Raw genomic sequence first — 16382 nt, forward strand, 5'->3', positions numbered from 1 at the left:
AAAGTCAATATTAATTTTTGTGTCATATTTTACGTTCTACACAAGGCTGTTTTTGCAACATCGGTATTTTTTTAGAGTGATAAAAGAGCTGCTCTGCGATGACATGAAGCTTCATGTAAACGTCAGCAAAAAGCAGATTAATTTTCTCTTATGTGACATTATACGCGAGACGAGAATAAAACACATTTCATTACACAGCAGAACATTCTCACCGTAATTAAGCTCTACCGTAATTTAAGATATTAAATCTGTGTACTTTATAATCATCATCCATTTACAACCTGAATAAAAACACACCTCACTGATGAGTCTGTGTCCTGAGATAAGAAACCACATCCCTCCTCTTATCCTGAACTGCAATGACTGAGTGACCTTGTAGGATAATCAACCAATCAGAGGCCCTGCCTGAATTGATCTGCTGATGCATCATTATTATTGATAAAGTTATAAAGAAATTTAGTTTGTCCAGTACTCTTGAGTTTTCTTAATATCTGCAGACATCCTGCAGTTTGTGCTGCATTAACAAATATTTCAAAGCTCTATAATAATCATCACACTTATGTGACCATGACAGAGAGTTCTGAAATGTTTAACTTGATGACAGCCAATGTCGTTACTGTGACCTAAAAATGATAAATCTATGACATGTAAATTAATCCCATGAACTTCTGACATCACTGTAGGAATTCATGATAGATAGTTAGATAAACAGACAGATAGATGGATGGATAGACCATACTTTATTAATACTTTATTTACCCCAGTGGAAATTGTGAATATGCACTGCTCAGACATAAATGTAAGTAATAAATACTGGATAAATGAACACATAAGAGAAAACAAAAAACTGACAAGAAAGAAAGAATACTTTATTAATCCCCAGATGGGGAAATTGCTTTTTCACTCAGATTTACATTATACTACACTAATGGGACATATACTACACTAACAGGACATATACTACACTAATGGGACATATACTACACTAATAGGACATACTGTATACTACACTAATAGGACATATACTACACTAATAGGACATATACTACACTAGAAGTGCAAAAAGTATAAAATAACTGATAGCAGGACGCCCACCTGGTGGTTAAGGTAACTGTAAACACTACAACGCTTTGGTCCCACTACACCACATATGTCAAAGTCCAGGCCCGCGGGACAGATCTGGCCCGTGATGAATTATTTATGGCCCGCGGGATGATTTTTAATACTATTAGAACCGACCCGCAAGCCGTATCCGCCCGCGGGTGTTTTGCATGCACCAACACTACATTCCCCACAATGCAACGGTAGCGGAAGTGACTGCCGCGCAGGCCTCGGTTCATTGTTTATCAGCGGTCAGAGCTGAGGTTGGATTTAAAACTCCTCAAAACTGGCTAAAAGGAAGGCGGACGCTGAGAGCAGGGGGTTTCAAGCCAGGTGGGGGTCAGAGTTCATGTTCAGAGAGGTCAAAGGTAAACCTGCGAGTCTTCTGCTAATTTTAATATCAGGCTCGGCCTCAGTCAAGTGGGCATCACACTGCAGTGACGTGTTTTTAGTTTTAAATCCAGTTACATGTTTACATTTGTTTCTACAAGACGTGATGTCTCCTTGAAGGAAGTATTGTTTTGTCTGTGTTCCGTAGATTTTTGTATCTTATTTTATTAATATTTATTTCAGTTGAATGGACTCAGGGAAAATTGCAGAATGAATACAACTGATTTTATTTACATGTATTTTATTTTTATTGTACTCTTTGAAGCAGTGATTAGTAGGATCATAGAGCAGCATAGTAATGCATTTTCAGTTTATACTGCAGGCAATTTCACTTATGCATTTATCTTGATATTAATGTTTCCATAACAACATATTGCTTTATTCATTTAATAAATAATATACACTGTGTTCAATACGCTGCGTTCATTTCAATGTTTTAAATTTTAATAAACATTGAACCTCCCTCCTCTCAAAGGCTTCACCACCCTTCAGCCCTGGCTCCGCCCACTCCACCTGTTCCATCCCCGGCTCCTGATTGGTGCAGCGTGTTCTCCAATCCCAGATCCTCAATCAGAGCGGGAGCCCTCAAATCGTCTTCAGCTGTTCAGATGGGGGGGGCTGTTTCCTCACAAACAGTCTGCCTCGTTTGCTCCTGGAGATGAGATGTTTGAACCAAATTTGTGACCACATTGTGGAAGAGTGGGCCGAGTTAGTCACTGGATTGTGTTAGCATCAGGAGTGGGGGGGGGGCTGCTCACCATGTTTTTTTGTACAACTGTAATTAGATTACTTTGTGGGTTTTGTTTTCACTTTACTTGTAATTTACAGACGAATTCAGCGGTCCTCTTTTGGTTATATTCCTTTTTATATATTCCTTTTGTTCATTTTGTAAACCTTTACCCGTCCAGGGATTTAAAATAATCTGGTTTATTAAATGTTTCTACGTTAACCCTTTCACATCGGTTTCTTCTTGTTACAACTCTTTTTAACGAGCGGGGTCGTAACAGCGATCCATCCTGGAACTGGTGGGTCATGTAGAGCAGTGGTCCCCAAACTAAGGCCCGCGGGCCGCATGCGGCCCGCCTCCACATTTGGCACAGCCCCCTGAACAGTACCAGAAAAAGCCCCCCCCCCGCCCCCCGAATCACTTAGTTGGGTTTCTTGTTTGCTTTGTGGTTTTCACAGAGAAGTTGAGAGAGCTGCAGACAGAGTCTACGAGCCTCCTGGACCCGACAGAAGGGTCGGTCAGTCCAACAGGAAGTTCACGTCCAACAGGAAGTTCATGTCCAACAGGAAGTTCACGTCCAACAGGAAGTTCATGTCCAAGGCCTTTTTCTCTGTGAAGATCCCAGAGAGGGTTCTTTATTTATGAAATCAATAATAACCAGTGTTCTGCATCCTGTTCATTCAGTTTACTAGTAGACGTTACGTCACGTTCATGATAGTAAAATATCAGCAGCTTCTGGTTCATCAGTGTTTATTGATCACATCACAGGTTCTTCTTCCCAAAAACTTGATCCTACTATTACCTACAAACCTGACGACATCGGAACGCTAGACGCCTGGCGGCAGCAACGCCCTTCTCCAACCAAATAATTAATTAATGCTCATGACAGCAGCAAAAGGTTAGCCATTTCTTGTTCAGGGCTCCATAACCCCCTCTTTCTATAGCTCCAACACCGCGGAGGGGACACGGCCCCCCCCGGGCCTCGTTACTGCGAGACACAGTTTGATCCAGAACCTGCAGCGCTGGGTTGGGACATGAATGTGACACCGAGGGCTCTTGGTTACGGGCTAACCCACCACGCTACCGATTCCTTCACGCTCAAACCTTTTCTCCAGGCGTATTTGTCTTCGTCATTCAGGAAACAACCTGAAAAATAATGGGAGGGGCAGGATTTGAACCCACAACCTCAGCTCTGAGTTCCTCCTCTCATCTCTCTGAGCTAAACCTTCAGCTGCTGTGATTTGGTTTGGAACTTGTATTCATGGGGTTCACAGGTGGAGGAAACGACCAAAATGTTTCTGTAACCAGGTTTAGAACCAATTCCCCACTACAATGACCCCCCCCCCAGGTATGTCCTCACACCCTCCTTCACACCTATGATCCCTTTTAACTCAGCTATGCGCATGTTTTTGGAACCACCAGACACGTGGAGAACATGCAAACTCCTCACAGAGAGGCCCTCAGTGGGGTTTGAACCCCTGACCTCCTGGCTGTGAGGCGACAGCGTTACCGCTGCGCCGCCGTGCTGCTGTGATGAGAGGACGAGGACGACCTCAAGAACAATTCAAAACCTTCTTTGTACTGCCTGCACTGTTTAACTGGACTAACTTCTGCTTGATTTGAAAATGTTTGAACCTTCTTTTTGGTTCCGACCCGTAGATGTAACCCATGACTTTCCAGAAGAGTGTAAATGTTTACATTTAGGCACCCCTGTGATTTCTGTTCCAAACTGACCCCGGCCCCCCATCGGAAAAGGGAAAAGTCATGTGGCCCTTAGGGGAAAAAAAGGTCTAATGATGACACAAACAGGGAATGTCGGGTATCTTTTTAATCCCGAGAATATTTAGTCAGCTCAGTATAGAAAGTGAAAATTAAAATATCTTTAGCCACAGTGCTGCTGTGTTTTACTGCAAACTCACAATCTCCTAAAGATGGAAAACAGAACATGTAACTGGCATTTGGAAACCCTGCTGGAGTGATAGCTTCCAGTGTGGAAAATATGAGTATTAATTACAGTTTTGTCTCCACGTTAGTGGCCTTCGATTCACCCCAGGCCATCCGCTTATGTAAATGAGGCTATATAAGTGAAAAGCAAACAGCACCGCCTTTCATTTAAACTGTATTTTTTAAAATGTCAAAGTGTTCAGATGAGGAAACTTACTCTGAAACATTCATCAAGTCTCAGCCATTGACTCCTGCAGAACATCAACAAGTAAAAGATCTCCATGTTTCACAAATCAAATGTTCATTACTCCTCTGGTGGCCCTTGTCACTCAGCAGATCAAACACTTCAGATTGAAGCTGAAGAAACTAGATTTGTGAAATAATAAATAGGCTGTGATTATCTGTTAACCCCCCGAGATCGAGTTAATGAGGCCGAAAGTTTTTTTTTTAACTGCATGTGGAAAATTTCTTTATTTAAATCCACATCATTGCATGATGACAGGGGGAACTGCACTGAATTTACCTTGAAAGTAGGACATTCACAGATAAGTTTGATATTCATACTGCATTTAATGATGCACCATTAGCAGCAGATGTGACCCTGAATAACCAGCATGCACACCAAAACATTGGGTGGTGTGTACTTGTACCCTTGATGTGACATGGCCATTACAAAATGGACAGTTTATACCAGCTTTTAAAAGCTTAATAGGACGTAGGCTCAAAGGGATTATCTGGCAGCTGCTGAAGGCCACAGAGGAAGGCAGAAATTAACTGCATGTAGGAGAATGGTAGCGGTCAGTTACACAGCATCCTCAGGAATTAAAGGTCAATCCATTTAGGAATTTATTTGATTTAAATTTACATCCTCACTCGCATACCTATACGTGACGCGCTGCCTGTTCTGTCTCCAGGACAGATTGTCGGGAGTGCTTACATGAAAGCACCTATTCAGATTTACACCTTTAAAACATGAGCGCACTAGTAACTTGACAAGTTTTTAACCAACAGATGAAAAGCAGTTTCTGCTTGGCCTCACACTGTTCACTGTTTCCTCTATGAAAAGGCATTGTCACATTTGTTTGCTTTGATTTTGCCTTTGAACAAGCTAATGTTTGCTTTGCCTTCTAACCGAAACCGCATGTTGGTCTGATGGGAACTGTCATGCTTTAGTCTGATTCCCTCACACTGCTCAAACAATTGTGACTCTAAAACAACTGGGTGAAAACATTACATACCTGACCCTGGAATTACTCTGATTGGTGTGTAGTGATTATCTCTCTATAAATGAGACAGCTGCTGAAGCTTACAGCCTGGGGCCTGGCCTTAAAGCCACCGTGCCACGAATGATGGCATTCATGATCCACCCTGCTGTAGTGAATAAAACGATGTAGAGAGTTCTTTTTAATTTTTTTTTTAACATTTATTAATTTTAATATTGAAATACTTAATACTTTTAATACCCTAACCCTAATACTTAATACAGAAACTCAACTCTACATGTCTGGTAGGGGTCTTTCTGATAGTTCCACAACTTTAAAAAAAAAAAAGCATTGGCATGCAGTTGAGGTAAGTAGGGAGCATGATGATATGTCCTTTGTGCAAAGTTGGTAAATTGTTCATTAATGTTTGCAGATTTTGCAAAATATTTCTCTCAACTGAAAAAATGTGTTAATGCAAAAATATTCCACACCTGAAAATGATTTGTCACAGATTTTATGTTTTATGTAACACTGAAAAACAGAACTCCATGAACTATAAGTTGCTATATTTAGTATTTTTTTTAATATGTACACATACTGTATATCAAGTTGTCTTCATACAGCCTTCATAAGGCTTGAAGCTATTCTGTAGTTATGGTATATCATAAGAGGGAAAGAAAAAAAAAAACCAAGATGAAAAACATCTGAAATTACAACCAGACTCGTTTCCAGATGCAAAACTTTCTGAAGTTAAACAGTTATAAGGGTTTGCCTGTGAAATTAGTTTACATGTCTGTCTTTGTGACAGATATGAGCGTTTTCATTAAATAGATTACCACTTGTAAAAACTGGTATTTTGGATATTACTCAGGAAGCATTTAGACCACCCACTGCCGCTTGTTTGTCAGGAGAGGTTTGTTCATGAATAGAAAATATGATTTTCAGTCAACAACACACAGAAAGAACAGAAACTATAAGATATGTACAAATAGTGGACAGATGCAGGAGGTGGATGTTATATATGTTTAAAGATCTGGACCAAATAAATGAAAGTAAAATCTTATTTCAGACTGAACATCACATTTAAGCTAAGCTGTGTTGCCTAGCAACTAGTGCTGGCTTTGTGTTTGGCACAACGCTACAGACAAATCCTGCATGAATAAAAGGAAATGCCATTTGATCGAAACTGAATGCAAAAAACAAAGTCCTTAAATTACAATGTTTTCTATGTGCGGCCTCTGCTTAACATCGTAAATTCCAGTCACCGTTTACTGAGGCATGAGAATGTCACGCCAGCAGTTGCTGACTAAAAACAACGATCTGAGTCACTTGAACAAAAGTGATTAGATTGTGAGCTGATTTTTGGGTGAGACTTTTTTTGAAAAGAGAACTTTTCCAATACAAACAAACAATGTTTTTTGCTTCGAATGCCAGAAAGTATCGTAGATTTGTTATTGGAGCAAATAAGTTGAAATGCTTTAAGGAAGTTATGTATTTTTTAGTAGCTATCCTTGAATTATGAAAATCGTAAAAACAAGAGTATAATATTTTATTTATTGCTCTTTTTCTTAATTTATTGATAGAAAAGTGGCACAAGCTCTTAAAATATTTTCCCCAAATCCATACTGCCAATTTCTGTTCCAGAAATGTTGAAAATGTTGCACCCAAAAGGTCTTTTTAATGACTCGCTGGTACTGCAGCTGCAGTTTATTTGCCACGTTTTCCACAGCAGTAGAACATTGAATGATTCATCCGCAGCTCTCCAAATTTTTAACCCAGAGATCCTTCCTGGCCCAGTTTTGCATTACTTTGTTTTATGTCTGTTTGTCCTTGTTTGATAAGTGCAGTTTGCAGTGGGAGGGCATGCAAACAATATGTGTCAATAGAGGCTGAATAAAAAATTCACCTAAAATAGTCGAATGATTAACTCTTGGCAATGGGTTTTAATGTAAAATAGCCCTTATCCTTACTTTGTTATTCAGCACAGTTTAAAAAATATTTTTCACATTTATAATTACTCATTAGAGCACTATACAGATAGCACATTTAATTAAAAAAAACCCACTTCCTTTAATGTCAGAACATATATGTTGCACTAACTGCATTGCATTGTGTACTGATGACGTCAGGCAGGTATGTCTCTATAGGGGCTCCCCAAACACAGAAGAGCTTTTGAGGCAGGCAGACTGAGAGCCACCTCTTTAGCATGTCAAACTTTAGCATGTCAAACTAATTCTTGGTTTTGGCAAAATACATTTGGTTCTGTTTCCCTTGTTTACAAAGTTCTGGTAGTCTTTCTAAATTTTCCATCTTTTTCATCCAGTTTGCAGATGTCAGCCCAAGGCCCCCATCTTCCATATTTCTTCTTTTCCTTTCGGCTTTTGCCCTTCAGCGGTCGCCACAGCGAATCAACTGCCTCCATCTAACCCTGTCTTCTGCCTCGTCTTCTCTCACACCAACTACCTTCGTGTCCTCTTTCACTACATCCATAAACCTCCTCTCCTCCCTGCTTCCCTACTGCGGTAAATATTTAAAAAACATATTTTTGAAGTTAATTCCAAAACAGTAAATCATAGTTTTTGGCAGATGTAAATCTGCAGAAATGAGTGTCTCCTGTTCATGTTGTGACATTCAGGAACATGTCCTCTGTCCAACCATCTGACTCATGGATGTTTGTGGGTGGTCTGTTAAAAATGAGTTCTGGGAGAAACGTGAGATTTACTTGTTCCAGGTTGTTGAGACTTTGTCTCCCAATAGATCTACGAAACGCCTGCCTTAAGCTTTCTCCAAACCAACAGGCTGTTCCTGACTGAGAACACAGTTAACATAGAGCATCAAGCGGTACTCATTCGTGGTTCAATTGGTACCAGGCTGCACCAAAAGGCCTCGGTCACATGACTACTTTCTTAAAGGACGGTTCGTGAAAATACTGTCTGACCTGAAACCGGTCCGGGGACCAATAAAGGTTGGGGAATGTTGACGTAGGGCCTTGTGTGAGTTTACGATGTCTACTTAATATTATTGACGCGATGGACAATCATCAACAGTGTATCGGACATTTTATTGATCTATATAAAATATGATTATGTTGATCATTAGATTTTATTGAATAAACTTTGCTCAGTGGGAGTAGATGACCAGTCATTTAAATGTTTTTATAATCATCTCCCAGATAGACAGTAAACTGGAGCCGTATGCTGGAGTTAAACGTGGATTGTTGTCTCCAACAGGTACAAATAAAGGCTCGTTATTCGTAGTATAGGTCTGTTTTTCTTAAACTTTTGCACACATGCCTCCATTAAAGAGGAGTATGTGAGCGGTTATCATCTACATTTACCATCAACATTGGATTTTTGTACATAAAACAAATAATAATTTTCTCCTGCAAGTTGAAAGATTATAGTAAATTCTACAAATGTGATTACACTGAGACTTTATGTTATATACATACTTTGTTACAGGGTAGTATATGAAATTACAAGGAAGGAGCAACATTTTAATCCCATGTAAGAGCAGCTTAGCGTAATGGAGTACTCCTTTGTAATGAGATAATACCTGTGGAATAATCACATGACAGTTCATGTCAGCTGAAGCTCAGCCACCGATGAAGGGAAGATCACCGAAACCAATGCTTCAAATAACCGCTGTTGTTTCTGAGGTTACGCAATCATAACAATGACACTGGTGACTGATTTATACTTAAAAATGTGATTTTATTGTAAGGTTTGACTTCTCTTGCCCTAATGTAGCCTTCAGCGATTAGTCAAAAAAACTTTATGAACTAGACAAGACGTGAAGGAGAATCCACAATGACTGTGGTTCAACTGCACAAACACTAAACTTTATTTCAGCGAGGATTTATCGTCTGAGGCGGCGGAGCCTTCATACAGCAGGCTCCTTAAGTACAGGCGCGGTGGCCAAGTGGTAAGGCGTCGGTCTCGTAAACCGAAGATCATGGGTTCAAACCCCATCCGTGCCTGTAACCAGATAGCTACATGAATCTCAGTCTGCAAGGGACTGGAAAGGTCAAGTCCAGAGTGGACCAAAGTGTAAAAAGAACTTCTAGATATTTTCTCTTAGGTATTCACACAGTGTTGTCTTAAATATGGCTAAAATAGCTTGACAACCTTAAATGTTCTTTACCAGAGAGGAATAAAGGAAATAAAGGAAGAATCATTATTTTCATTTTGCTGCCATATTTAAAACCACAATAATGAAAACCATCAAGGGAAATGTGCAAGAGATAGTGTGAGAGAGAAGTAACTTCATGATAATCTCAACACATGAAGCACTGATGACATTTCAAACATTCAAAGTTTTCTTATTGTTCGTGTCATCAAACTGCATTTTTGGTTATTTCCTTCTGTTTAGCGTTTCTTAACAAGTAAAGAACCTTTTACTGCAATCATCATCTGGATTAGGTTTGTGTTCATGCATCAGGTGACCCCATAATCTCTCTCAGGGAAATTACAATAATAATTAAACAATAGTCAATCAGACAAATTGATTCAGATTCACACGTCAGCAGATGAGCTCCTGACATCTGGCAAACAGATTAAGTCCATCTCAGGAGGCTGTAGTTGTATTACGAAAGGCGGAGGACGTGTGTGCAATAAACTATAACAACATTTTGAGAAATGTGTTTATCCACTTGAAGCTTGCCAGTAGTTAAATGGGACGAATACATTTTGATTAATTTAGCTCAAACACAGGAAACGACTTGGTCCTGGCCAAACTAAATATGCCTCGCTAGCATCTTTAAAATTTAATGATTAACATGAAATGTTTTGTTTGTTGAAGTGCAAAATGACAGTGTAAAAAACACACACTATAGTTTAGTATTACACATACCATCATGTAAAAAGTTTTTTTTTTAAAGTAGCATTTAATTTAAAGCAGTTCTGTTGCTAGCAACTTAAGCGTGATACACTTTCTGACAAAGGTAATATTATGACGTAATAAATAGGCTAGAATGCGAAAAAGACAAATATTCTTGTTGTCTAGGGTCTCTGTAATCATAATTAAGCAATACATGATTCTTATTTTATTTAAAAAAAAATATAGGACTTTTAAAACTGTATTTATTGTTGGCAAATTAAAGGGGCTTGAAATTCTAAGTCTGCAGTAAGACGGAGGCAGACTGTTCTGCTCTTTCGAAGGAAAGTAGCTCCAGATGACAGGAGGCTGCAGAAATCAGTGTCCAGACAGAAAACAGTCAGAATGAGACCAGATGTTCTTCTGGCTTCCCTGCTGCTTATCTGGAGCAACCATTGAGTACATATTACTGTACATGCATTATATTCTATACAGTGGTACCTCTACTTATGAAATTAATTGGTTCTGGAAGAAATTTCGTAAGTAGAAAATTTAGAGACGCGTTTTCCATGCAAATGCCCTAATCCGTTCCAAGCCCCCCAAAATTCAGACATAAAAATGCATAAAAACATGTAACATGTAACAAATACATGTTACAATTAGATTATTACACAATAAATGAGAGTTGTGCATGATGTAAAAGACAAAGAATAAAAATGATGATCATTTATCTTTTAACTGCTGTCCTCATTGTTTTTTGCCCTCTTTGGTTCATGCGCTCTTGCCTCACCATGCCGAACCTCCTCATTGGCTAAGAGGAGGTCCCTCTTAGCCAATGGGATGCCAGGATGCTAGGTAATAGCCAATGGTAGAGCAGCTATAAGAACGCTGTGTTCAGGAACCTGTGGGAGCTGCGAGTAGCAGACCACACTGTATTTTTACCTTTTGTAACTCCAAAGTTCTTTCGTAACTAGAGGCAATATTTTCCTGTTGAGGCGTTTCGTAAGTAGAAAATTTCGTATGTAGAGACATTCGTAAGTAGAGGTACCACTGTATTATATAAAGATATGAAGCTACAAAAATCATTTCCATGACTACAGGGGCATACAAACAAAGTTTGGTCAGGTCACTCTGACTAGAAGTGAATCCTACTATGCCAATGCCGTGACCTGTCCCAGTCTGCCTCTGATTGGCTGGATATGAACATGAGGTTTGTCACACTGCCACCGCTGCGTGAACTTTGAATATGTGACAAGTAGACGTGTTATCTGTAAATTTGATTGGTCGAGTTTAGGAAAAGGTCATAGCTTGAGTTACAATACATTTGTTCGTTACAAAAGCAAACAAATGATGTAAAACTCATCTGTCTAAGGTAAAATTTAAGAGACTATTGGGGAGTTCTGAACAATGAGTTGAAACAATAAAATGGGACCATCTCCAATGACATAATCTTAAACTTAATATGAGAAGTCAATATTCCATGTTTCTGTACTGACTGTGTTTGCATGATACTGATTTTGTTTCCAACAGCCTTGCTTTTGTCTCAAAAACTCATGTATGAAATATGATACATTTGCTATTAAAGGTTATCCATCTATCTAGAACTCCATCTGAACATCTAAAACACGTTTGACCTGAGAGATTTATTCTGACTGTTTGGAGGAGTTCGTGCTACAGAAGGACGCAGAGATCTTGGTGTATATACTCCACAGTGAGCAAAATAAAAAAACAAAAAACAAAACAAGAACAGCAAATTGTTGAATTGTTTAAAATCATTCCCAGCTGATACATCATTCTCAAAAGCCACAATGAATGAAGTATTTGCCTTTTTTAAATCATCAGAGTTTTTTTGACTGTTGTTGTGTCTATTTTTTCCTCTGGCTTAGTTTTTATTATCTTTCAGCATCATTGCTACATTAAAATTGTCACCTTTGACCCTAAATTGATCACATGTGGTGTCAGTGCATGTTTTTATATAAATGCATTCAAACGTTTGACAAATGACTTGACCTTTCCTGAACAGTTACTCCATATGTGAAAGTCAGGATGATGTTTGTCTGATACTTGAAGGTCAAACTGTTTATATTATATCTTTGTGTAAATAATTGTTCACCTTGTAAAGGAATATATTTATATTGCTATTTTTACTATCATAAGTGATTGCTTTACTTCATCTTCCGTTATGGTTATTGCCACCAGTGCAGAATAACACATCATAAAATAAAGAATCAGTGTTAACAAAACGGAAAGCTGCACTAAGGTAGAAACAAATGGAATGAATTGAAGAGTCAATATGGGGCTAAATAATAAAGTGAACTAATAAGTCAGTTATAGGGCAAACATAGGACAAACATTTTCACAGAGGGCAAACTGAAAGATGATTGCACCGTCTATGACTAATTCTTCTTTGGACCTCACAATGACTCCCTTTGAATGGATTGATGAGAGCTCTTTGGTCTTTGTGCCGGCGGGTCGCCTCAGGCCGTGTCCTCCAACTGGGCTTTTGCTGGCTTTGTTTAAACATGCATAAATGTTCTACCAATGTGAGGTTTGTAATTCATTTTATGTAGCTCTGCTTGCCCCTAATTCACATGGTAATTACACACTATAAATGGCATCTTATTTTTGAACTTTTTTGTTGCAATGATGTATAAGTTAAATAATTCAAAATCACTTTTGAATTCATTCATTGATCACTCTTTCAAAAGACCATGGTGCTTCTGCTGTGAGGTCTAATGTGCAGGAGTCTGGACATACGGTACAACGTTATGCTTCTGCCACTTCAAATACAATTTACATGCTAGTTTGGTAACAAAGCAAAGGGACTCTAGATGTGTTGGATTGTCAGTCTTTCATAAATATCTGTCAACAAGTCAGTCAAACAACTTTTTCTACTGAAATATCTGCAATAATATTTTGTGCAGATATTAGTGGCTTCAGGAATTTGGTGATCCCCTGATTTTTACCCTACTAGCAAGTCAGGAGTTTACATCCATCCAATAAAGTATCTACAATACCCCAGAAGAATTTGGGAATTTTTTGTGCACATTTGTGTTGCTAATGTGACACTTTATCTTTTAGTGTAATTCCATCATTAGATGAAACTTTCAATTTCATTAGGATTAATGACCTTATGAAATATAAAATTAAATGTACAAATTTACTTAAATATGTACAAGTTTGTACACATGGATTTTCAGATTTATCCGTAAGCTTTTTTTTTTCATTTACCTCTGCCTATATGTTCTGTCTAGATGATGACTGCAAAAAATTTTCTTGAAATGAACTAATAAAGAGCAAAAGAGAAAAGTAACAGCAAAACAAATTCCCACCCAACAGTTTTTACGACTATGGCTGACCAAGCTATGCACAGAAACATTCAGAAAAGGCAAAGAGCAATGAGGCAGGAAACACTGTCTAATAATAATAAAAATGCTTCTCAAGAAATACATAAGGAATGTAAAATGCAGTCACAGTCACAGTCTCGCGTATGGAAGCAGGGATGTGTGCATGTGTCTGAGTTATGGGATTGGGATTAAACTATGTGGAAAAAAGTTTTATTGGTATGAATTTATTTATACATAAAGTTATATGTATTTGAAAATGGATAGCATTGATCAAGTTAATCAAGTTATGTGACATAGCTCTAGTAACAAATGAAAGCAAACCCACAAATACTGAAACTTAAGGATGCTTTATGAAGGGAACATAATACTGATGTTCCGGATGGGAGGAACATAAAAGTTGGTTTCCCAGAAAATCTGCAGGGGCTGCGTTGAGTCTACAGGACGGGTTCGATTGACAATTCACAACCGCACAATGAAACTCCGGCTGGTCGCATCTGAAACACATCCAGTGATGTCAAGCTCATTTATCTGGTGACCGAAAAAAATGACTCACTTATAATCCAGCGCTGAATGGGAACGGATCTGGACTGGTTGAGCAACTGGATGTTAGTGTCTGCAGTCTCCACATCCACTTGTTGTTCCTATTTTCTAAACTTAGGATATTTATATTGACTTTCGAAAATATTTGGGACGTACAAACACAGCTGTCTCACACACCTGTGTTCATGTTATCACAGTCTCAATCCTTGAAATGAAATAATCTAACTTCCATGTCTTCCCCATATGTGTTCCCTCAGTCAGGACCTACACCAACAGATGAAAACACAACCACACACTCCATCCACACACTCCTGTGTGATCAGTCTAAGGCGGGTTCACCACTTACCCCGGCTGTTCAGCCCCTCTCCCTCCTCGCTGTCTGTCATGTTGTTCAGCGTCTATCCTCTTTCCTCCTCAGGCTGTGCAAAACTCAGAGGAAGGAAAGCAAAGGTTTATCCTCTCTTTTGCTTGTCTAGTCTGTCGCCTGATGAGCTGCTGGTTCTCCCTCTTCTGGAGGAGGATGGAGAGACTGTGAGAGGTGACGGGGACGAGTGTATGATGGTGCTCCGTGTCATTCACACACACGCTTTCGGTCTCCGAGCGCCACTTGCCCTGCAGTCAGTTTAAGCCAGATGACTACTTTCATCATGTATTCAGAAGGTATTATCCCCCCCCCCCGTCTTTCTCTTCCTCACGCACGTTCAGCATCATCCATCTCATAACAGAGGGATGAGGGAGTGGAATTGAGAGATGGAGAGATGACAAAGTGCTTTCTCCTTAGATTAAGCATCTCCTTTGATGTTCTTTTCAGACCAATCTCTTTTGGTCTCTCCCACTCGTCTATTTTCTATTTACTCGGCCAAGGTCATGACCCCCTATCTGTGGAAGAGCTGCAGGCTACACTTGTGTAACCCTGTGAAGTTAAAATGGAAAACTTCCACACTCACTGGTTCAGCGTTATTCTGGATTCTGGGATAAGCATGTCGGGCGAGGACTTGGTTGATCTGATTGGATTATTTTTGTTATATTGGATTAAGTGCTGGATGTGATTTGAGAAGTATTTTAAAACTTGGCAGTGGCATTCCACAGGGTTTAATACTGGATCAACTTCTTTTTTTCTATTACACATTCTTCCATCAAAGAGCTTTTCATATCTATGTAGATGACAACCAATTATTCTTTAATTAATCTTTTAGATACTTGAGATTAGCTATATAACAAGTTATTTTGCTTCGATGAGGATCGACCTAACATTCATGAAAGACAAACTGTAGCAAACTGTAATTTAAACCTTACTCACAATTTCCACACGAGAAATAAAACAATATTTTCAGTGAAATAATTTTTACACGATTAGAGAGAGCGAATAAACAAAGGAAATGAGATGTAGTTGATTTTATTTTTATGAACTGTGACTTAAAGAAAAAAAAGTTCTAATTTCAATGGACAATTGATAAATGGCAATAATTCATTGAAGTCACTGCGGAGACTACAAATTCAGTGAAATATCTTCTGTACAAAGTTTGTGTGGAGATGTGAAGAGCAAGTCAACATAATAAAAAAAAGATAAATTACTTTGAACTAAAGCTAATAAAGGAGAGGCTAGAAGATTAAAACACAAAGAAAGGAATATATGTGGCAGATATAAATACAACATGAGATCTATAGCTATAGATATAATATGAAAAGCTACAGGCCTCCAGATGATGTAGATTCTTCATCCCATATTGAAGGACCACTAATCCAACGACACGGTGATGGATTGGTGAAGGATGGCCAAAACAAAGCTGGACTTTAATGGATAACAGGAGAACCGCAAGAAAAGCCTTCTTGAAATCATCACCATCTGCATGTTTGTTGTCCCAGCTTTGATGTTTAGAGAGACTTCAGTGACTTCTAATTGACTAAACACTCGCTCAAAGACGTTGTTGAGTGACAAAAGACGAGGATGTGAGTGGAGTATTTAGGAGAGCTGACAGGAAGTGGAAGCGGTAAGAGAGTTAGCGAGCTGATAACAAGAAGACAAAAGTCAATTTAGAAAAATAAAGGAGCATTTTATACCATCATGAAGGATATGACCCTTATGAGAGGAGAATAGTTCAGAGAATACAAAGAACATTGAAAACAGTTGACATGAAATCAGGAATCTCATGATTTTCTTTTCTGGAGTCAAATCCAAAATTTTTATCATAGCCAAGTTTTTTATTCATTTTTGAAAATGTATGTATGGAATACAGGAGTCGTATCTGGATTTATCTATTTGTCCAGATCCACTCATGGGTTCTTTAACACTACATGCCCGTCGCTCCAACCAAG

At 38.7% G+C, this 16382-nt stretch overlaps 1 protein-coding gene and 1 non-coding gene across 3 annotated transcripts in view; one reads left to right on the plus strand and one right to left on the minus strand.

The window, feature by feature from the left end:
- The window catches only part of slc12a5b (solute carrier family 12 member 5b), a 31406-nt gene extending 16776 nt beyond the window's left edge, over positions 1-14630 (minus strand). For both annotated transcript variants that reach the window (XM_068334768.1, XM_068334760.1), the window contains exon 1: positions 14413-14630. In XM_068334768.1, the coding sequence (XP_068190869.1) occupies positions 14413-14452 (40 nt within the window). In that variant the 5' untranslated portion in view covers positions 14453-14630. The remainder of the gene's footprint in view (positions 1-14412) is intronic.
- trnat-cgu (transfer RNA threonine (anticodon CGU)) lies at positions 9272-9343 on the plus strand. Its single transcript has one exon. It is a non-coding gene; the product is annotated as a tRNA-Thr (tRNA).
- Positions 14631-16382: the final 1752 nt, after the last annotated feature.

The sequence above is a fragment of the Antennarius striatus genome, chromosome 2, assembly GCF_040054535.1.
Source record: "Antennarius striatus isolate MH-2024 chromosome 2, ASM4005453v1, whole genome shotgun sequence".
Taxonomy (NCBI): Eukaryota; Metazoa; Chordata; class Actinopteri; order Lophiiformes; family Antennariidae; genus Antennarius; species Antennarius striatus.